This window comes from Metopolophium dirhodum, chromosome 5, assembly GCF_019925205.1.
Source record: "Metopolophium dirhodum isolate CAU chromosome 5, ASM1992520v1, whole genome shotgun sequence".
NCBI classification, from domain to species: Eukaryota; Metazoa; Arthropoda; class Insecta; order Hemiptera; family Aphididae; genus Metopolophium; species Metopolophium dirhodum.
The window spans coordinates 19,185,404-19,208,304 of NC_083564.1; the positions used below are offsets into that span (position 1 = coordinate 19,185,404).

The 22,901-nt window shown below is 28.1% G+C and overlaps 2 protein-coding genes and 1 pseudogene across 4 annotated transcripts; all 3 read left to right on the forward strand.

Moving 5' to 3' along the window:
• Positions 1–693: 693 nt before the first annotated feature.
• LOC132945048 (uncharacterized) lies at positions 694–11,952 on the forward strand. Its single transcript, XM_061014664.1, has 6 exons — positions 694–1,077; positions 2,807–3,022; positions 6,452–6,574; positions 10,239–10,804; positions 11,485–11,561; positions 11,647–11,952. Exons 3-5 carry the CDS (start codon positions 6,453–6,455, stop codon positions 11,502–11,504), a joined length of 708 nt encoding a protein of 235 aa, XP_060870647.1. The 5' UTR covers positions 694–1,077; positions 2,807–3,022; position 6,452; the 3' UTR covers positions 11,505–11,561; positions 11,647–11,952.
• Positions 11,953–12,519: 567 nt separating this feature from the next.
• Positions 12,520–13,180, forward strand: LOC132945050 (uncharacterized; annotated as a pseudogene).
• Positions 13,181–13,909: 729 nt separating this feature from the next.
• On the forward strand, positions 13,910–22,226 carry LOC132945042 (ring canal kelch homolog). Of its 3 annotated transcripts, none has more exons than XM_061014655.1 (11): positions 13,910–14,259; positions 17,189–17,346; positions 17,411–17,639; positions 17,711–17,886; positions 17,961–18,057; positions 20,238–20,397; positions 20,471–20,583; positions 20,644–20,943; positions 21,016–21,156; positions 21,222–21,468; positions 21,549–22,226. In XM_061014655.1, the coding sequence occupies exons 2-11, from the start codon at positions 17,189–17,191 to the stop codon at positions 21,728–21,730; spliced, it is 1,803 nt and encodes a 600-aa protein (XP_060870638.1). In that variant the 5' UTR covers positions 13,910–14,259; the 3' UTR covers positions 21,731–22,226. The 3 variants fall into 3 exon arrangements, with proteins under 3 accessions (XP_060870638.1, XP_060870639.1, XP_060870637.1); XM_061014656.1 differs by having other exon boundaries at positions 17,205–17,346; XM_061014654.1 differs by lacking the exon at positions 13,910–14,259 and having other exon boundaries at positions 17,147–17,346.
• Positions 22,227–22,901: the final 675 nt, after the last annotated feature.

The window sequence follows — 22,901 nt, forward strand, 5'->3', positions numbered from 1 at the left end:
AAATAAGTATATAGAATAGGTATGTACCTATTTTCTTACTTACTGCAGTTGAATTCAAATCAATGCAGTAACCAACAATATCGGACAACTAAAGTTCTAGACTAAGGTATGGGTATTGAAATATGGGCTAATATACAATATAGGTACCTAATCAATGTTGATAGGAACAACTGTGGTAAGATGAAGTCAGAAGTGTGAGGGAAGAATGTATGATGGGAATTCTATGTAAGTCATAATTAGTTGATTACATCTAAAATTTTCCATCGCACATGTACTGTGTGTTGATCATATTGTATTCTGTTGTTTTTAATATGTACGATAATAATATAATATGATAACACAAAGGACGGTTAGCCCGGTTACTCATGAAAACTAGACAGTAGTCACAAAAATTAGAAATTCAGGTTGGAGGGTAAGGTAAATACAATTTTCTTCACAAACCTAATAAGGAATAACCATACCAAACTTCATAAATCTACATACAGGTGCTCAAACACAAACAATCGAGTGTTTATGGAGACGTGTAAAAGTAAGTTTTAAAAGGGACATAAAAGACACATTTGTATAGAATACATTTTTTTTTATGTAAACAGCAAACGACTCGCTAGTACCTACCTGAAAACTTATTACTATAATTTGCAAACGTTTAAGATTCAGACGAATTTTGTCAAAATTCTTACCTAGTCTCGTCCTGGGCGGCACGTGCCACGTGGTATGTTGCGGCAGCGGCGTAGGTCGTTCTGTCGTAGTGTCGTATGACTGTATGATTACTCTTGCGCAGCTCGATTATTCTTAGTGTGCCGTCGATGGCGGATTCGGCGGACGGCGGTGCGAGACACGAGGATTCGGCGAGCGACAACTGACAAGTGACAACTGTGAAGTGTGAACTGAGCTAAATACTATAATATGTTCGTGGAACTGAGTAACTGACAAGTGACAAGTGACAACGGTGACCACGTAATCACTAATCATGAATCACGTCAACGAAACTAAAAAAATAGTACCCGCGTGACGTGTGTGCGCGCGATGTGTTCGTAGAGTTCAACGGCGTCGCGGTGTACAGTAATATGTTCTATGGTAATATTGATATTAAATACGCTGTACTTTCCGACTTGGGTGCATAACGTTTTTATATAAATCGAATTAAAAAAACCCCATACATTTATCGCAATTACAACATAGTTTATTTAATATTTATTTTTACTTTTCTGTTTTTAATTATTGTGTTGTCATTTTTTTATAACTAACACCATCAACGACATTTTAAATATCATTAGAATTATAATTCTTATATACGGACGACCTCCTACATTGTTGACATATGATCTGGGCACAGTTAAGAGGATGTCAGCGCACTATTAGTTTTCTCTCTTTGACGCACGCGCAACATAGACAAAACGCATTTGCGCAGAATCGTTTTTTCTATGTTTTCAAGTAATCTTAAGAGTAAAATCACCCATTACAAAAAATATAGAGAATAATATTTTTGAAGGAATGTCATATCGATTTTAGATTTTATTGTTATTTGACTTTCAAAATAAACAAAAAAATGTTGTAAATTTAAATGACGTTTAAATTGTTTTGAAACAATATTTAGAAAAATCGATATGACAATCCCTCAAAAATATTATTCTCTCTTTTTTTTTTTTAATGGGTGATTTTACTCTAAGATTACTTAAAAACATAGAAAAAACGATTCTGCGCAAATGCGTTTTGTCTATGTTGCGCGTGGGCCAGAGAGAGAAAACCCATAGTGCGCTAACATACTCTTGTCCGAAGTCACCCCACGCATTTGGTAATAATTAAGACGATTTAACATTACAGTGTGACTGTGTGAGATCAAGTAACTTAGAAATTTGCACATATCCCAATTAACACAGATAAGTTAACGAGTATAGGTTACCTACCGAAAACCGCAATCAAATATTTCTATTTGTTGTTGTGTTACAGTAGTTAATGTAGTTCTGAAATTTAAAATTACAAAAATATAATATTTTGTATTTACCTCCATAACATGTGTTATGACATTATGTCATCAATAAATATTATTTTCTATGGAGGTTATAATATATAATTATTAACGTGGAGTATCAGTTTTCAACTTTTATTAAACGTGTTTCTAAAATTATAAGATAGGTAACTAAAAAAACATAGTGTTATCCGAAGTCACCCCTTTTTACGGTAGTCATTAGTACCATAATCTTTGGTTCAGACATTTTTAAGCTCCCCCCCCCTACGGACAAAGTTACCTACTCGCCACAACACACACTCACACACATAATTCGATCAATCCATGTTGGTACATTATACCTACCTTATATAGGTATTCTACAAACGGATGGATACCTAGTTATGGAATAATTTAAATACGTTATTATAGAAATTAGAAACTATAAAGAAAAAAGATTACCTAGTGTTTATCTAAATCTATAATAAATTATCATAATTTTACGACAGTGCAGTGGATAAAAGTGGATAGAGTCCGACCCGGGGATTTACAATAGGGGTTCACGGCCGCCTGACCGGGTCATCGACCTACGACTATCAACGGTCTTTATCTTGGAAATAAAGTCGTATCCTACGAAAGCGCCAAAATCCTAGATTCATGTGTGCCACGGTTAATAGTTGTTAAATTTAGAACGATGTATTATATTTTAACAATTTAGTATTGACAATTTTTTTTATAAGATTGAAAAAAATCAACCGATTTACTAAAATTATAATTCATTAATTTCTATTATATTTATTGACATTTTTAAATAACTACTCATATAAAATATTATTATCTTATCGTTGGTTATTACAGGGCTGACGATATAGAATTAATAATCTATATTTAACATTATGAACGTCGTTGACTCTGTCTGTCTATCGTATCCATTTCCGTGATCTCTCTCACACGAAGCTTAATTTATCATTAATTTATCGATATTAAGTGGGATGATGAGGTATACGATTTCTGCACACCGTTCAATTCATTTGACAATTTGACGCCAGCAACCAACAAGACACAATAGTATACGTAAGTAAATTTAATTTAAATTAATTTTTTTTTTTAGGTAAAACTATCTTAGGATTGCTTACTAAATATTAATTATTGTATTAGGTTAAGCTATATACTGGCGTCGTATCCTGTGTTATTTTTTTGATGTTATATTATGACTGAAGTTATAGTAGAGCGCGGATTCTTATGTACCTAACTGTACCAATATTTTTTCCTTTTCGTATTTTTGAATTTTCGAATCATAATAGATTGAAGTTTATGCAAAAATGTTTTGTATATTTAATGGATATGAGATTTTTATTTTTTTTTTTGTGTGTATGTGTACACGATAAGTAGTCGAAACAATGCTTCGATTTTCAACGTCAGTATCTTGTTCAGTGGGAAAGTGAATATTGTTGGTGCATTGGGAGGTCAAAATTTGAAATTCCCTATAGTTTTTAAAAGCTATGGGAAAAACAACATACAAATTAAGGAAAAACAGGAATTTTTACGAATAATCGATTTTGGTTTTTGGTGTAACTCTAAAACAAATGATCGTATATACATGACATTTTCACTGGTAGTTTATATTTGCATTTTCTATACACAATAACATTTTCAAAATATTTTGATTTGTTTTGAACTGTTTAGAAACATTTTCAGTTTCCAATTTTATTAGTCTTTTTTTCTATGAATGTCAATAAAACTTTATTTGTTGGGTAAAAAAGCTTGAAAATGTAATACAATAAGGCTCCTACTATATCGTTACAATGACATTTGAAAAATATTAAAAATTCTTTGTCACAGTTTTTATTTATATAAGCATTTAAAGTTCTAATCTTGACAAAATACGGCAAATCACGAAAATTAGCAAATTATTTTGAGTTGAGAACCCATAAAAATTTTTCTTTTTAAATTTATGATTTGAAAATGTTATACAAGATTCCTCATAAGTTTTTCTACCTTTATCAAAAAAAAAAAATGTCTACAAGCAAATCAAATTAAATTTTTATGAGCGTTTGAAATTCATATTTTTACAATATTGTATATTCACTCGATTTCTCATACAGCGGTTTTGTTATTTTATTGTTATTCAAAAACTGTATTTCAATAACTGTAGATACATTAACATTTTACTGAATGTTTATATTTTCATTTTCTATACACCATAAATTTTTAAAAATATTTTGACTCTTTTTGAGCTGTTTACGGACATTGTCAGTTTTCAATTTTGTTTTTCTATGAAAATCAATAAAATTGTATTTGTTGGGTAAAAAATTTAATGTCAGGCTCCTGATATATTGTTACAATAACAATTGAAAAAATATTAAAAATACATAGGCACAATTTTTTTTTATAAGCATTTAAAGTTTGAATTTCGACAAAATGTAATAAATTATTTTGTAGTTAAAAATGTTTTATACATTTTTAATTACACAATAATTTTTAAATTTTCAATTAAATAAATGTTTTAAAAATGTCATCTAGTATGGGAATTGATAAAATAAACATAACATGGTGTGAATTGCACATATCTACATGTTATTTGTTTTTGAATTATACAACAAAATAAGAAAATCGTTACATGAGAAATTGAGTGAATATTACTATGTTGTAATAATATAAACTTCAAAAGCTCATAAAAATTTAATTTGACTTTCTTGTAGACATTATTTTTTTTTTGATAAAGATGTAGACAAAGTTATGAGGAATTTTGCATTCAGGGACTGGAACCTTTTGAATTTATCGGTATCGGTACCGATACTGGTAACTGGTTCTCCAAAAATAAAATAACTGTTCCGGTTCGGTTCTGCAGGTTTTTTGATAAAAAAAATAATAAAGGTATCGGTTCCAAATAATTTCGGTACCGGTTCCTGAAAATTTAGGTAGGTATCAAAAAGTATAATAATTTTAAACACCAATCTGGAATGCGGGTTTAATTAAGAGTATGAGAAATATTAGAAAATTCATATGATCATACATATTAGTTTATACACAAAACAGTAATAGGTACTTACTTATGATATACACGTATATAAATAAGTATATTTGATGATATTATTGTGAATAAAGTAATTTATTTAGGTACCTATTTACGTAGAACCTTGTTTTAAATTTTCAATCCTTAACTATAAAAGTTGAAAATTTTATAAATTATAAATTTTTAACTAGAAGAAAATCGCAGCAGTGTTACTGCCCCAGACAATGACGACAGACACAAAAAAAACACACACATTGTAAAATCAATACATTCATCGCTCCGCTCAGAATTTAAAAATATATCCATCATGATACAAAAAAAATAGTAAAATTGTTTACGATATTGATGAAGGCAGACCATGCTCAATAAATTTATTATAATCTATGCGCATGTGTGAAAAAGCATGGCGTAATGTACAACCGAATACAATTATCAAATATCAATTGTTTCAAAAAAGCTGGATTTTATTTTAATGAAGAGCACACTGCTGGTGGTGATATATGTTTAGAAAACAATGATGATGATGGTGGTGGATATGATTGGCAAATTGTAGCAGATAAGCTTAATATCGATCAACAGACTACATTTCAATTGTATGCTACAATCGATGAAAATGTTGAAGTCACTGGACTATTAACTGATAACGAAATCATGGGTATCAATATATCAAACAGTGATTCCGAAAATGATGAAAATGATGAGCCTGAAAGAACTTTAGATATGATAACGGCGAACCAAGCAATATCATCACTACACACTGTTAGGCAGTTTATTGAATCCGTCGCAGGTGTGGATACTTCTATATTCGAAGCCATAGGAAAATTAGAAGATTTTGTCAATAAACAGCCGAAAACCCAAAAATTAATTACAAATTATTTTTCTACTGTATCTAATAAATAATACATATGTAGTATGTACATATACTTATTATCTATTTTAGTTATGTTATACAACATTTATTTACATATATTTATCATACATTTTTATAATTTTTATATTTTATTATATTTCATTACATAACTCGAAGTTTTGATTTAATTTTGATAAATTCGAGTTATATATCTCGAATAATACGTATCTCGAAGTGTATTTTTATCCCCCTTCAACTTCGAGTTATCGCGACTCGACTGTATTACCAATTTCTCGCAGTCCACAATCAAGGATAAACACTAGGCATCAAAAATTATTCTCCGTTGACCGTTGAGCAACCAGTATATCTTAAATCGTGGTCGACGCTAATAAAAATGCTTGTAAATTAATGATAGTGCCTATTCAAGATGCAATATGTTTATACTAAAACTTCATTCATTATTTAACTTTCAATATTGAAACATATACTACCTATATTATATTTATAGAGGTTAAAAACAGTATTAGTTGTTAAATAGGCAAAAGCTATTTTTTAACAAAAGATTTTATTTAAAATATATACCTTGAACTTGAACATTGTATTTCTTACCTCATGCTGATATTTTGTTTTTTTTCAGAATGAAAATGCACACGTATTATACCAAAAAATGTATCGATAACTTGTTTAACAATGTTTTTTATAACACATGTGAAGTTTCGTTGATACAATTAACTGCAGAAGACATTGCAAATTATAAATTGTAAGTTTATTTTTATATTTATATATAGGTAAGTAGGCAGTTTTTGGAAAGAACGTCGTTCACGCATTCACGTTCATATTTAGTGAACGTCATTAGTTTTTTTTCAAATAAAACATGCCCGTGGACGACGTTTATATATAATGAATTTGAACCACTTTTAAGACGTTCAAATTTATTTATTATTCAATAAATATTGATTGATACTATTATGTTATATAATATACCTATTACGAATTATAAAAATAAAATACATGAAATTCCAGTGGGCACGCCTGGACATAAACAACAATAATATTATGATTTCCTCGATTTTGTATTCGTATTTAAACAATACATAAAAATAAAATAAAGCATGAACGCATTCATATTTTCAAAGAACGTGAACGTGTTCAATTGAAAAAAAGATCGATAAGTGGATGTCGCTCTGCTGTACAGTAGGTTACAAGTGGGTCACTGTAATGGATGGTGTTAAATTTGAATTCAATGATATAATATCATTGTATAAAAAAACGATTCTGAGCGAAAACGGTCAGTCAGCTTATGATAGGAGCCTATGAAATAAGTATATTTGATGATATTATTGTGAATAAAGTAATTTATATATAACCTATTTACGTGGAGCCTTGTTTTAAATTTTCAATCCTTAGCCATTAAAGTAAAACATTTTATACAGTTTTAACTACAAAATAATTAATAAATTATTAATTTGATAAATGTTGTCAAAATTTGAACTTGAAATGCTTATAAAAAAAAATTGTGCCTATGTATTTTCAATATTTTTCAACTGCTATTAGAACGATATATCAGGAGCTTTATATTAAATTTTCACACTTTTTTACCCAACAAATAAAATTTTATTGATATTTATAGAAAAGAAAACTAAAAAAATTGAAAACTGAAATGTCCGTAAACAGATCAAAAAGAGTCAAAATATTTTCAAAATTTTATGGTCTATAGAAAATGCTAATATAAACATTCAGTGAAATTTTCAAGTATCTACAGTCATTTGTTTTTGAATTACAACATAATAAGAAAATCGCTACATAGAAATCGAGTGTTGTAAAAATTTGAACTTTAAATGCTTATAAATAAAAACTGTTTTGCGTAAAAATTTCCGTTTTTCCTTAATTTTTCTTTTGTTTTTCACGTCGCTTTTGAAAACTACTGGGAAATTTTTACTTTTGACCCCCTAAAGTACCAACTAGATTCACTTTCCTATCAGAAAAGTTACTGTTGAAGAAAATCCAAGCACTTTTACTGTCCTAAGATGATGACAGACACAAAAATAAAAAAATAAAAAAAAATTTTTAAAAAAACATATTGTAAAATCAATACATTCATCGCTTCGCTCAGAATCGCTCAGAACCGCTTTTTACGAGCTTAGCATTATTTTCGGACCGGGCCGCGCCTGAGGATAAAATTGATGGACCGGACCGGGACGAAAATTTACGGCCCTTGCAGGTCTATAGTAGATACTAGTAGATACTAGATCACTATATAATACGAATACTGCATTTTGAGGACAAACCAAACTGAAGCCAAACTTTTTTAATTTAACGTAAGCTTAGCGAATTCAATTTTTCTATTCCAAACCACTTAAAAACTAAAAACTTTTAGATTCTGAGCGAAGCGATGAATGTATTGATTCTACAATGATGTGTGTTTTTTTTTTATTTTTGTGTCTGTCATCACCTTTTAGGACAGTAAAAGTGCTTGGATTTTCTTCAACAGTAACTTTTCTGATAGGAAAGTGAATCTAGTTGGTACTTTGGGGGGTCAAAAGTAAAAATTATAGTAGTTTTCACAAGCGACGTGAAAAACAAAAGAAAAATTAAGGAAAAACGGGAATTTTTACGCAAAATCTGTTTTCGAGAAAATCGATTTTGGTTTTTGGTGTAACTCTAAAACAAATGACCGTAGGGACATGGAATTTTGACTGAATGTTTATATTAGCATTTTCTATACACCATAAAATTTACAAAATATTTTGACTCTTTTTGAGCTGTTTACGGCCATTGTCAGTTTTCAATTTTTTTAGTTTTCTTTTCTATAAATATCAATAAAATTTTATTTGTTGGGTAAAAAAGTGTGAAAATTTAATATAAAGCTCCTGATATATCGTTCTAATAGCAGTTGAAAAATATTAAAAATCCTTAGTCACAGTTTTTGTTTATTAGCATTTAAAGTTCAAATTTTGACAAAATACGGAAAAATCACGAAAAATAGCAAATTATTTTGAGTTGAGAATTCATAAAAATTTTTCTTTTTAAATCTAAGATTTGAAAATGTAATATAAGATTATTCATAAGTTTGTCTACCTTTTTCAAAAAAAAAATGTCTAGAAGAAACTTAAATTAAATTTTTATGAGCGTCTGAAATTTATATTTTTACAACATTTGATATTTACTCGATTTCTCATGTAACAATTTTCTTATTTTATTGTAATTAAAAAACGAATGACTGTAGATACTTGAAAATTTCACTGAATGTTTATATTAGCATTTTCTATACACCATAAAATGTTGAAAATATTTTGACTCTTTTTGAGCTGTTTACGGACATTGTCAGTTTTCAATTTTTTTAGTTTTTTTTTTCTATAAATATCAATAAATTTAATATAAGGCTCCTGATATATCGTTCTAATAGCAGTTGAAAAATATTAAAAATACATAGGCACAATTTTTTTTTTATAAGCATTTAAAGTTCAAATTTTGACAACATTTATCAAATTTATAAATTTTTAACTTTTATGGCTAAGGATTGAAAATTTAAAACAAGGCTCCACGTAAATAGGTTATATATAAATTACTTTATTCACAATAATATCATCAAATATACTTGGTAAAATCATAGGCTGACTGACCGTTTCCGCTCAGAATCGTTTTTCTTATACAATGATATTATATCATTGAATTCAAATTTAACACCATCCATTACAGTGACCCACTTGTAACCTACTGTACAGCAGAGCGACATCCACTTATCCACCTTTTTAAAATATTAATTTTGATAAAACTATAACGGATAATATAAATTATATACATAAAGACATGAAGTCCGATTTTTAATTGTTTGAGTATTTTCATCTGTAAGATTCCGGCCATACTGCAGTATTTTCACCTTCGAGTCCGAATGGTTTTACCGCCGCAGTTTTTACGTTCAAAAGAACAACATTTGAGATTTCCATCAATCATCATCACCAGCTATCTATCAGAATATATATAATTGAGTCAAGTTGCATTTCTCTTTTATTCATTACAAAAATTTTCTCGAACCATCCCTTAGTTCTGAAATTTTGTTTAATAATATAATATATAGTATTATTATGACGATTGCTTATACACATTTCGATTATACCATATCTTAAATAGTAGAACGCTGAACGGGTAGATCGCACACTACATTATAGCCTATCAATTAATCTATTAACCATTTGTTTTGGTTAAATTTTCGTACAATTCGTCACATCACTGATGATTTATATTTAAATGTAATTTATACTTTAAATAAATAATTGTATTGAACTCTTTTAGAATCTATAAATATAATATATAATCTTAAATACGAATATTTTATTTTTGAATACATGGATATTTTGAATATTAATATGATACCTACTTATCTCAAAACACTTATTTAAGTTTATAATTTTTATTAATTTTAGGAGCTTAATTAAGACATGTAAGACAAGACATGTTAAACAAGATAAGACATGTAAAACCAATATAACATCTAAAGATGATAAAAATTCAAAAGTCGTTACAACATCTAACTACAGTAATACATCTATAGATGGCGAGCCTGCTAAAAAAAAGCAGAAGTTAGACACAAATGGAATAGATGTTTTGAAATTGGTATTATCTAGAGAGGGTCAAACTCATAAATTTAAATCACAATTCAAGTCTGCATTCAAATCCAATAAAGAAATTGCTTCTACCATTGCTGAGGAGATACCCATGTTAATTGATTGTGATGAATTTACTGAATCTGAAAATTCCTCAGCTAAAAATCTAAAACCAAGGATCTGGGTCATCGATCCCAAGAAAATGATGGATACAAATAATTACATTAGGTGGATGAAAATGATTTCTCCTGATAATAAATCCAAACATCCAACAGATCACCTGAAAAAGTTAGCAGATGCTAAACCTATACATCCTAAACCATCTTCAAATAGTACCAAAGTAAATGGAATTAAACACCCTAAAAATGTCAAAAATCATGTAAGAGGTAATTTAACTGAAATTTAAAATTTATATAAAAAGTATCAATATTTATAGTATGCACAATACAGTAGTAGTGAGTAATGGTCCTAAATGACTAAAAACCAAATAATTCATGGTTAAATGGTAAACTTACTAACCAAATTGTATAAATTTACGACTACTTGGGCTACCAACTATCTAATCATTCGGTTGAGTATTTTTCTAAAAATAATCTGAAAAATGAAAAAAGCTATACTTTCATTATAACTAACTTCTTTTTTTCTGTAAATGAGAATCACCCATTTTTCCTATAAATAGTTTAGCTAAAGCCTTTTTTGGAAATCATGAATCAAAATTCAAATGAAGAGTTATTGAGTTACCTATTTAATTTTGTGTACTAAGAATATTAGGTCCATAATATTGGTTTGGAAGATTTGGGGCTATAGGTACAGTAATTAATATTAATTTACTATCATTTGATTATTTGTAAAAACTGCATATTATGAATAATCAGTTTTAGGTTATGCATTACATACATTTTATACTTTTGTAAAACCATATCGGTGGAACATTATTCTTAATATAAACATTTTAATTACTCAGAAACTACTAGTTTGAATTTTAATTGAGAGGGGCATATAAGTTAAAAAAAATCATAAAAATTTTAATATTCTAAAAATATTGTTGTTGTTATATTATTTTTAGTGCTACGCGAAAGATTGTAACAACTGTACAAGAAAAATATGACAACAACGGTGAAATACTCTTCCCGTAGCTGCCAAGTAATAATATATTTTGAATATATTTGTTAAATAAATATACTGTTGTTATATAATAATATAATTAATGTATTTTTTCTTCTTTCAGCAACTTGACTGGTATGCCTGTCATATAAATGACTGTGATCGACTGCTAAGCAGACTCTACCCTAAACATTCCATTAAATACGTATATATTATTATTTCAATGTTGTATAATTATATTAAAAATTTTTCATGACTTTATTTTTATTTAAAAAAAAAATTGTATTATGCCTTTATATATTATATTGATTATTAAGTTTGTATAATTAATATTACGGTTGATTAACTATTATGTTTAATCTAATATTGCTACATAGTTTTTAGGATTTTTATGTTCTTTTTTTTTTATTTACAATTGTTATTGTTTGTTTTTTCCAGAGAGAGAAAGCACCTAAATAAATAAATTTTTGGTAATTATAAATTATATATTTGTTTCTTGATATACCCTCTATATTTGTTAGTAAAGAAAAATCATTCTGTGGAGAGGGAGTAGAGAATGCCTTTGGACTGATTCTATTATGGTAGGTTCAAAATATCTAGGAAACTCAAAGAAAAAGTATGAGAAAAAAATATCTCAAAGCAAGTAAAACATCATTAGGTACTACCTTTTCAAAAAGGTAATAATATACAAATATTTCATATCCTTTAAAAGAAACCATGCATTTTGTTTTATTAAATATTATTAATCAAAGCATACATTGTCAATAGGAATAATATGCAATACATCTTTGAGAAATTTGTTAGTTGATTTAAGAAAACACAATGCATTGAATACATTTTAACCAGGAAATTGAATACAGTTGGACTGGAAAATTTGTTCAGCTTCTTAAAGGGCATGGCAGGAAGTGATTCTTAAATAAAAAACAATTTAAATGAATGTTATTATTATGTAGATTGTAGGTAATATGTAATTAATTTGTTAAACATTATAATTTATAGTCTAAGATGGTACATAATATTAGGCAAGCATTCCAATATAATATTTACCGAAAATACAAATTCAGAATGTAGTATGGAAGACAAATTGTTGGACGAAAATGAATGTTTTACCGCCCAAATATCATTATCATCTCTTAATAATGATTTTTCCATTCATACTAACAACGAAGCTAACATTGAAGGGAATGTATTACTGTTCCAGAATCTGATTTTCAGCTACTAAAACAATTTCACTTTCCTTTTATTATAATACCTATTACCTAAGTACTTGATTTTAATTTTCATTACTTTTACATGGCTGCAGCATCATGATGTATTGTTTTAGATTGATACTGAAAATTGTGAGAAACCAGTATTTGATGACATTGGAGAAGGGTGTAGTCAATATGTTGCTAATCGTTATTTAAATAAATATCCTCATTTATCTCAAACAAATTGTAATGAAACAAAAAGCTGGACAACCCATATTTCTAAAGAGCATTTAACAACTGTTAAACTGTCAAAATCCCCATATGTTTTTAAAACGTTATATTATGAGGTTGCTAAATCGAAAATTGAGGAACTTAATGTACCTGATGAACTGATGAAGTAATACATTGTCTTATTATAACACTGACATTCATAAGATTAAATAATTTAAACAATTAATCACAAAACAACAAAAAGGAAATTTCCAAATTAATAATACTCAATTATCATTTGTCATACATTAAATAATATGTAAATAGCAATGAATAAAATATAAATGAGTTTAAGACACTTTTGAGTATACGTATTATCATAAAACAATATGGCATTGTGAATTGTAAATCGTAGTATTGTAGTGATTGTACTATAATATTCTGTGGTAGTACTACAAAGTATAATTGTCTAACAAAACTATAGTGAGCAACACGGTTAGGTACGAGATAAATTAATAATAATGAATCAGAATTGAAAATTCAGAAGCGGGGAACTACGCGATAGACGAGGTAAGGGGTGGTATGCGTATCACAAAATTGTGATGATACCATTTAATCTATTCTCAGAAATAGCTATTTCTGTTTAGTATTTTGGTCGTGTAAACCGTTAAGTACCTACTACAAAAAAGTGTAGTCATTTCATCTATTCTAGTATTCTGTGGTATAGTGACAAAATAGATAGGTACCCATGTCGGCGACTTTTTGATACGCAACGTGTTCGCTGACCACTCCACATGCCCCGTCAATAAGCCGGTTCGCCGGGTAATTTAACGGCCAATGAACGAGGCCATAGATAAATAATATTAAACTTATTATATTATTATATTATTATCTAAGAATGAACTACGATTATGGTCGAGAGGGGTGGGATGCGCTAGCCGGACTACATCTCGTATTGTTGCTGACATACCTATCGTCTATTATATTGTTATGGTGTTTACAGACTGTTTACGCGTTTTCGCTCGTTTCGGTTGATTAATAACATCGAACATTATATATATTCTATATTCGAATATTTCTAATATTGTACCGATATAATATTGTTATATTTTTTTTAGTAATAATATTATTATTGTGTTATTACACTGTGTACACCATCGAAGGCATCTCGCACGCACCTAAATTTCCATAGTCGTTGACTTGTGGTCGCTGTTGTCACTCGCCGAATTCGCCATCTACGCCACGCCGAGAATCGCTGCTCCGACACAGACACAACTGCCGTCATAATCGTCATAAATACTCATCTTGTCCTGTGCACCACACGGACACGCTCCAAAGTAAGAATTATTGGCCAATAGGTATATTTCAAAACCACGAAAATTTGCAAATTATTTTGGGTTAGGTTCACGTATGCTATCCACAAAAAACGACTGATTGTGTCGTATATTTTCTATACGTAAAGGATTTTATTCTATATATTATAATTAGAGCACGGATTTCTATGCCAATTGCATATTATTTTTTTCCTTTTAATATTTTTGGATTTCTGTCAGTTATCTCCGCGAATCATCATGATTTGAAACTATAGGTGAAATTTTTTTTGGTGCCACTCTCATATGCGGACTACCGACATATTTCTGCTCACGTATGCGATCTACCTTGTAAATCGCATAATACCTATATTGTAATACGTCATGTTTATATTTTCATAATTATAATATTATATGATTATTAGCTCAAATTTGAAAAATATAATGTAGGTATTAATAATAATATGTCTACATAAAATAAATGAAAAACCTCAATATAAAAAATAATATAAAATGTACGAATAAAAATTTTCTAATTGCATAATGCACACGATATACAAAATGGACACAAATATAAACGCAGTAGGTACAACACAATCGACGACCAATTCGTAACTAACAAACTTATTAAATTTGTTATAATGTCGCACAGTAATTGTTGGTAGGTTACTACTAGGTAAGATATATCAACAATTTCATCTTTTAATAACAATAAACATAGTTGGAAAATACAAGATATGACGTCATATTATATCAGAACATTTTATCTGACCAATTTTATTTTATCTTTTAGTGGATGTAAGTGTATAAAATGCAGTTTATAAATTATTATTTTTTTCTGCTACGTTCTCAGTCTTTAATAATACGATCAACGTCACAGCTTCACAGAAGAAAAACTCGGAATGCATATGATTATTCATTTTAATAATAAATACAATTTAAAAAAAAACACCATGTTCAGAAAATTCCCTACAATTTTGAATAAAAAAATAAATTCTTGCATATTTTTTGCTTATTTTCATTATTTTTACTGCATATTATATGGCATATTTCAATACTTTTTAGTGCATAAAAATCTGCACTCTAATTATAATACAAATGTGTCTTTTATGTCTCTTAAAGTAGATACTTTCAAAAGACATTGGACGATCCGACTGAACGCCATCATCCTTGTAATAAATTGCCTTTCGAGTAGGTTTTTTACTCCAAGAGACCTTATATTACATTTTAATCTAACATGTCTTCATAAACACTCGAATGTTTGTGTTTGAGCACCTGTATGTGGATTAAAAAAATTTTTGGTATGGTAACTAACTATTAGTTTGGTGAAGAAATTTGTGCGTACATTATCCTCCTCCACACCTCAACCAAAATTTTGTAATTTTTTTGTGCCAATAATTAGTGTTCAGTTCCTGTGAATTCCTGACTGCCTTTTTATAGTTCCTGCTCTACCTGTTTTCCCAGAAAGTAGTACATTCTATGCTACTTTGGTAACGTTATCCCAGCCTAATTCAGGAAAACTTCTACTTTCTGGGAAAACGGGTAGGTAGATCAGGAATTATAAAAACTCAGCCACATTACTGAAATTCATAAAAATGTTTCTTTAATCAATGTTAGAATAGTAGAATACTATATTCTAATGTCTAGTCTTCGTTATTAATGAGTAAAACACTAAAACCGTCCTATGTGTTATGATAATAATATTATATAATTATCGTTGATAGGTTATATAAACAATATAATATATATATTATAAAAACAACAAAATACAATATGACCAACATAGAGTGCGTTAGAAAATTTAAGATATAATCAACTGATTACAACTTGCATACAATTCCCATCTTACATTCTTACATCACAACTTCTGACTTTATCTTATACCGGTTGTCCCTACCAATATTGATTAGGTATATTTAAGCCCATATTTCAATACCTGCATACCTTTGTCTAGAACTCTAGCCGTCCAGTATTGTTGATTACTGCACTGAATTGAATTCAACTGCAATAAGTAAGAAAATAGGTACATATTCTATATAAGTACTTATTTTAGTTATAATATTTTAATAACAATAAATATATAAATAATTGTCTTCAAAAATAATATTGTGATCATGTGAAGTTAAAAGTAAATGTTCCATGCAGTTGGTGTAGATTTTTTTGGGAAAGGCATATACTTATTGAAAAACATTATTGTTCTACTTCTACTAAAACTATAATGAAAAAGCCAATATGTATTATGAATCTAATATAGAATCATTAGGATAACTAGAATCACCTAACCTATTGTATTTATATTTTTATTATTATTTAAATAAATTCTTCGAGGTGACAGAAAATGTGTACATAACTACATAACTAGCCAGATATAAACTAAATAAAGTAGGTAGTAGTTGTGACCTAGTAATTAGTTTATAAGGATCTGTAAATATTACGGCAATTCACTGATATGGCACTCCCGGTATAATACACACAATTTTTTATCTAACTTAACTTAGTTGTATACGTTTTATACTGCATAACATTTTTTTTTATTGCTGCACTGAACAGCAATTATCACAGATAATTCACCAAGTTGATGTGATTTGTTAATTTGTTATATTAATTTATAAGCTTATACTTATTAAAATTTAAAATATGTAGGTACATTGTACAGTATTATCACTATTATAATAAATATAAATTTCAAAGAAAATGTTTACTTAATAGTTAATATTTGTTATATCTTAGTCACTATAAAGTTTTATACGTTTTAGTAATTTTATGCAATTTATATGTGGGGTATTAAACGTTTTGTATGCGTATATAACCAACCCTGGTTTTACCCCGTCTTAGGTACTTAGATTTAGTAATAAGTATTAAGTCTTAACTTATTATGGTATTAAAATTAATAGGTTAGTATGATATTAAAATTATGATATTAAAATTAATCACAATTTGTAAAATATATTCAAAGATGTTACTTATGTCAGTAAAAGAAATGGATACCATTCAGTCTTCATCTTGTGAAAATAATTTAAAGCATGTTCTGACATCCAAAGAATGTGAACCAACAATTTTTAGAAATAACTGTCACTCTGCCGGAATACTGGAAGATTTACAATCTCTACGCAAGTATGTTGATGGTTATTTTACCTTCAATCAAAATAAATATCAGTAACACATTTTTGTTTTTTAGAAATGAAGTTTTATGTGATGTTAGATTTGAAGCAGATGATGGTAAAATTGTAATTGGACATAAAATTGTTTTAATAGCAGCTAGTCCATATTTCCGTGCAATGTTTAGTAATTTTGATGAAAGCAATAAAGATCTTATTAATATAAGATCATTGGATTCCACTATTTTACAACTATTAGTAGATTATATCTATACTGGAGAAATTTTGATCACAAAAGAAAATGTACAGGTATAATTAAATATTTGATTTTATATAGAAGTCATAATATCATTTCATGTGAATTTTTGTTGATTTCTAAGGTGTTGTTACCAGCTGCAAATGTATTGCAGTTACATTATGTAAATGGTGCATGTGCTGTGTTTTTACAAAAAACACTGGATCCATCTAATTGTTTTAGTATCAGAGCTTTTGCAGACTTACATAACTGTACAGATTTGTTGCTGAGTTCTGAAGCATATATCAAACAACATTTTTTGTATGATAAACATAACTTTTAATTCTCTATTTCAGTGAGTCAGTAATTATTAAAATAATGGTTTTTATTTTCAGAGAAGTGGTTAAAAGCGAAGAATTTCTATCTATATCTTCTGAAGATTTGGTGAAGCTTATTTCCTGTAATGATCTTGCTGTGCTTTTCGAAGAAAAAGTAAGCATACTACAATTGGTAGTTTAAATTTGAATATTTTGTATGAAAAATTAACTTAAAGAAGGTGGGCAAGTGGGTATTGTTCTATATGTGTCTTGATGGATCGTTGTATGAAATGTGTTTTTTAATATTTGAATTCAATGATATAAAATAATTGTTTACGAAAAAGAATTGTAAATGGCGGTTTAATAATATTACTAAGTATGATTATATTATAATCTATTTTACTATTAGACATTAGTCAAACTGTATTACTGCAGTGAGTTTTATTATGTTTGCTAAACAAATTTGCATTTAATAATATCATTGTGTGTATACAATACAATAATATATTTTAAAAGTTTCATGTACCCTCAAATAATATTTTTAAATTATAAAAATGTAATATTGTTATCCTTTTAGCTTTTTGACTGAATTATACAGTTTTATTGACAGTTATCGAATTTCAAATGTCAATAAATAGCTCAAAAAGAGTTGATAGAAGAAAATGATAAAATAAACAAGTATTATGTATGTATTTGTATCTACCTATTTGTTGTAAACTAGGTATAATTTGTACAAAGTATTAATTATCTAATGGAATTTTTGGTTTGCATCCATTTTATCAATTTGTATTAAATAATGAATTTTCCATGTCTGCTCTGACTATGATTCCCTAAACTTGCACCGCTGTGGTAAATAATTCTTGATAAATAAGTTTAATAGATATCAAACATCTAGAGAAAAATAATCTAAACCACTACGCCTTAATTGCCTTAAATGTTTATGCTAATCCATTAATATCGTTTGATAAACCTCTATTAACTATGAATTTAGGATTGCAACGATACTGAAAATTCGTAGAGTAAAAGACGTAGGGTAAAAATCATAAGTCTATCAGTTTTTAGACAATTATCCAATTATCAAATTATGAAATTTAAATATTAAAAATATATATTGCCTAATAATAATAATTAATCACAAATATGAAAAATGTATTGCTTACGCTATAGCTGTTTAAATATTCAGTTTGTCTATCCTCTCCTTAAAATATATTCTTTTGCAAATATCAGTTTTTTTTTCTCACTATAATTTAAAGATATTAAATCTGACATCTATTGTTATTAGCACTAAAGTAAATTTAAAAGAAATATTCGGCAACATAATATGATATAATGCTGAAATTAATTACAACTATTAATAATGAGTTTAAGAATACAACGACACAGATAAAAAAAGGAAAGTAAAGGTGGCAAAGGTAAAAAGCATCAAATATATTTTACTTAAAAATCACAAATATAAAACTAAAATATCAAAAATATAAATTAGCAAATAATAATAATAATAATAATGACAATAGAGTCATAATTAATATGAATATAGTATAGTATATTATGCTAAAACTGTTAAATATTTGTTTGTCCCCACTTAAAATATATTCTTTCTCAAATATCAGTTGTTATTAGTATTTTTCACACAATAAACAATAATCTGTATTCTTTGACATGCACAGACTAACCGAAAGTGCAACATACAGAACAAAGCAGCAATTTTTTTACAATCAACCATAACAATTTTAATCAGCTAATATTAATAATTCTATGTTACGCAGGTTATTGTTATTACAGTGGCTATAGTATAATATAATTCGTAATTTTGACTAGGTACCTATTTGTTGTAAACTAGGTATAATTGTACAATATATCAATTACCTAATGAAATAATTGTTTCAGTTCCATTTTATCAGCTTGTATTTAATATTGAATATTCCCTGTCGGCCCCGACTGTACTTAGTGGCTATAACTTTCACCGCCGAGTCATCCCCCCTTCCCCCAATCAATTCAATTGTCTCAACAAATGTTACAGATAAAGCTGATGAACTTTCATGTGCACGTTATATTGTTTATAAATAACAAATAATATATAATAAAGCCTTCTAGATGGAGGTTTTAACAAAGATTATAAAAAATATTTTAATATTAATAATACATAATAATAATATAAAAAGTTATAAAAGCATTGAAACTAATAAAAATTGATTTAATTCCATCAAAATATAATTATTCTACCATTGCTTGGTATAAAAAAAAAGGATACCCAATAACCTGAAGAACTATTATATTTTTGGGACAATCATACGCTAATGGGTGGTTTAATAAATTATATTGTTTTAATTTAATTTTAAATATTTGTTATTATAGGTATTTGAATGTGTTATTAAATGGGTAAAACATGATTTGAATCAGAGAAAAGATTTTTTGCCAGAATTAATGGAACATGTACGTTTGCCTTTATTAGCATCAAGGCCTGATGTATTAAATAATGTAATCGAAGAACCTCTTCTAAAGAATAGTCCTAAATGTATGTTATTTTAATAAATACGTCTTCATTATGTAATTATATGTTTTATTAATTATTATTTAATTATTTATAGGTAAAGATTATGTGATTGAGGGAATACGATTTAATCTACTTAAGTCAGTTCAGCATTTCACCATTCCTCAAACAATTCGGTGTAAACCCAGACAGTTTGGTAATTCAAAAAAAGTATGATTCCATTTTGACTAATTTATCTTCATAATAATTTTGTCCATTTAATTCTAACAGGTTATTCTAATGTTCAATCAACGATTAGAAATATCGCCTAAGTGTTATACAGAATGGTATGACCCAGCAACCCAACTACGAGAGAATGCACCAGGTATAAATGATTGTCGTAAGACAGCTGGCTTTGGCGTAATAAGTGATCAATTTGTGTTTGTTATGGGGGGTGTAAATGGATCAAGTTCAAAATCTGTTAGTATGCTTGATGTATTTTCACAATCGCCCTCTTGGATTCAAATGGTCGATATGGAAGTGAAACGAAAAGATTTAGGAGTTGGTGTATTGGATGATTGTATATATGCAGTAAGTTAAACTAATATTTTAATTATTTTATACTATTACTTATTAGTATATTATATTATTTTTTAATTATAGGTTGGAGGACACGATGACCACAATGCTTTAAATAGTGTAGAGGTATTTGATGTCAGTAATCAAAAATGGAGAATGGTGTCTAGTATGACAATTGAGAGACATGATTTGGGCGTTGGTGTTCTCAATAATCGTCTATACGCGGTGAATAATAAAATTATTTCTTTGTTTTAATTGTATCATAAATTTAATTTAAATAAATTGTGTAGGTTGGAGGTGCTGATGATAATATGTGTTTGAAATCTGTGGAATATTATGATCCCACACTTGACACATGGACACCAGTTGAAGATATGTCTGTAAGCCGTCAAGGTGTTAGTGTAGGAGTCTTGGACGGTCTTATATATGCTATTGGTGGCTATAATGGAAAGGATCTTAAAAGTGTTGAGGTTTATAGACCGAGTGATGGAGTTTGGTCGTCTGTAGCTGATATGGAAATATGCCGATTTCGTCCTGGTAATTATAACAGTTATATTTTTTTAAGACAACCTTTGTTAATTAAAAAATTTTAAAAAAACTACATTTTGATATTGCAGGAGTAGTAGTATTAGATGGTTTATTGTTTGTTATTGGTGGAGAAATTGAATCATCTATTGTTGATACTGTAGAAATTTACAACCCCAACACCAATACTTGGACCACGATGAGATTGTCAAGAAATGAAGTACAAATTTATGGTGGAGTAGTTGTTGATAGACCACTTCAATTTACTAACTAAGCTGCCTAAATAAACTCAAACTTGCCTCAGGCGTCAGAAGAGCTTCTTATGGGTCTGATTATACAGGACTTTGGACGTAAACTGGAAAAAAAATCAACGAGATTATAATATTATTATAATTTATAGAATAGTTAACATAATATTACAGCAAGATTACGTTTCTATTATTTATTGTTGTGTTTAACATAATATATTATAATAATATTATATTGTTGATAATTAAACGACGACGACGGTCGAGTGTATTTTCAATTTTTTACTGGCATAATATTATATTATAGTTCTCTAGTCGGACGATACACGCACGACCGAGCAATTTGGAACTATTTTAGGAGGCCTGCAAAACTATATAGCAGGCGACTTAGTAAAATGTAAAATTTTGAATATTAAAAACTTGTTCAAATGACAGGCAGTATCTAATAATTACTGTCGGGATGGATGGATGGTTTTTGAACTGCCTATATTTATATTTATACTGTAGCTACCTATATTCAAACACTTATACAATTTAAAATACAATAATAATAATTGTATATTGTATTTAAATTGTACATACTATTATAATTATATTTTATACTATACCTATTATTATTATTATTATTAATTATTAGTGTTGAAGTTATAATAATTTCTGCTGCGATTGCTTAGGTCATTAGCATTACATGTATGTATACATTGCTTAAAATATGTATAAAGTGGATAAAAAAAAATTCAAACGAATAAAAGTTTAAAATTACCTAAATATTTAGTTATGTGTGTAGGTACTATTTATTATTATGTACCTACCTACTTAGAATTAATTTTTTTTTTTAAATATTCTAAGTAAATACTAAATAGGTAATTTTGGTTTTTCTCACTCAACCTATTACCACTGATTAAGACACATTTAATTCGTTTCAATACAAGGACTTAGGACTGGTTGAATAAATGTTTTATAACTCAGACTAGGTCAACGTTTCCGGAAAAAAATCAAAACAATTATTAGGCTTTTGTAAAACAATTTATTGAAAATACTTGAACAATTTACAATTTATTTTTATTTAATTACGTAGGTTTTTTTTTTTCAAGTGTATCGTGTATCTATATAGTATTCTGTATTTGACAATAATTACTCATTTCAATCAAATGTATTTCGTATTTTAATACAATTTTTGAAAGTATTTCACCAATT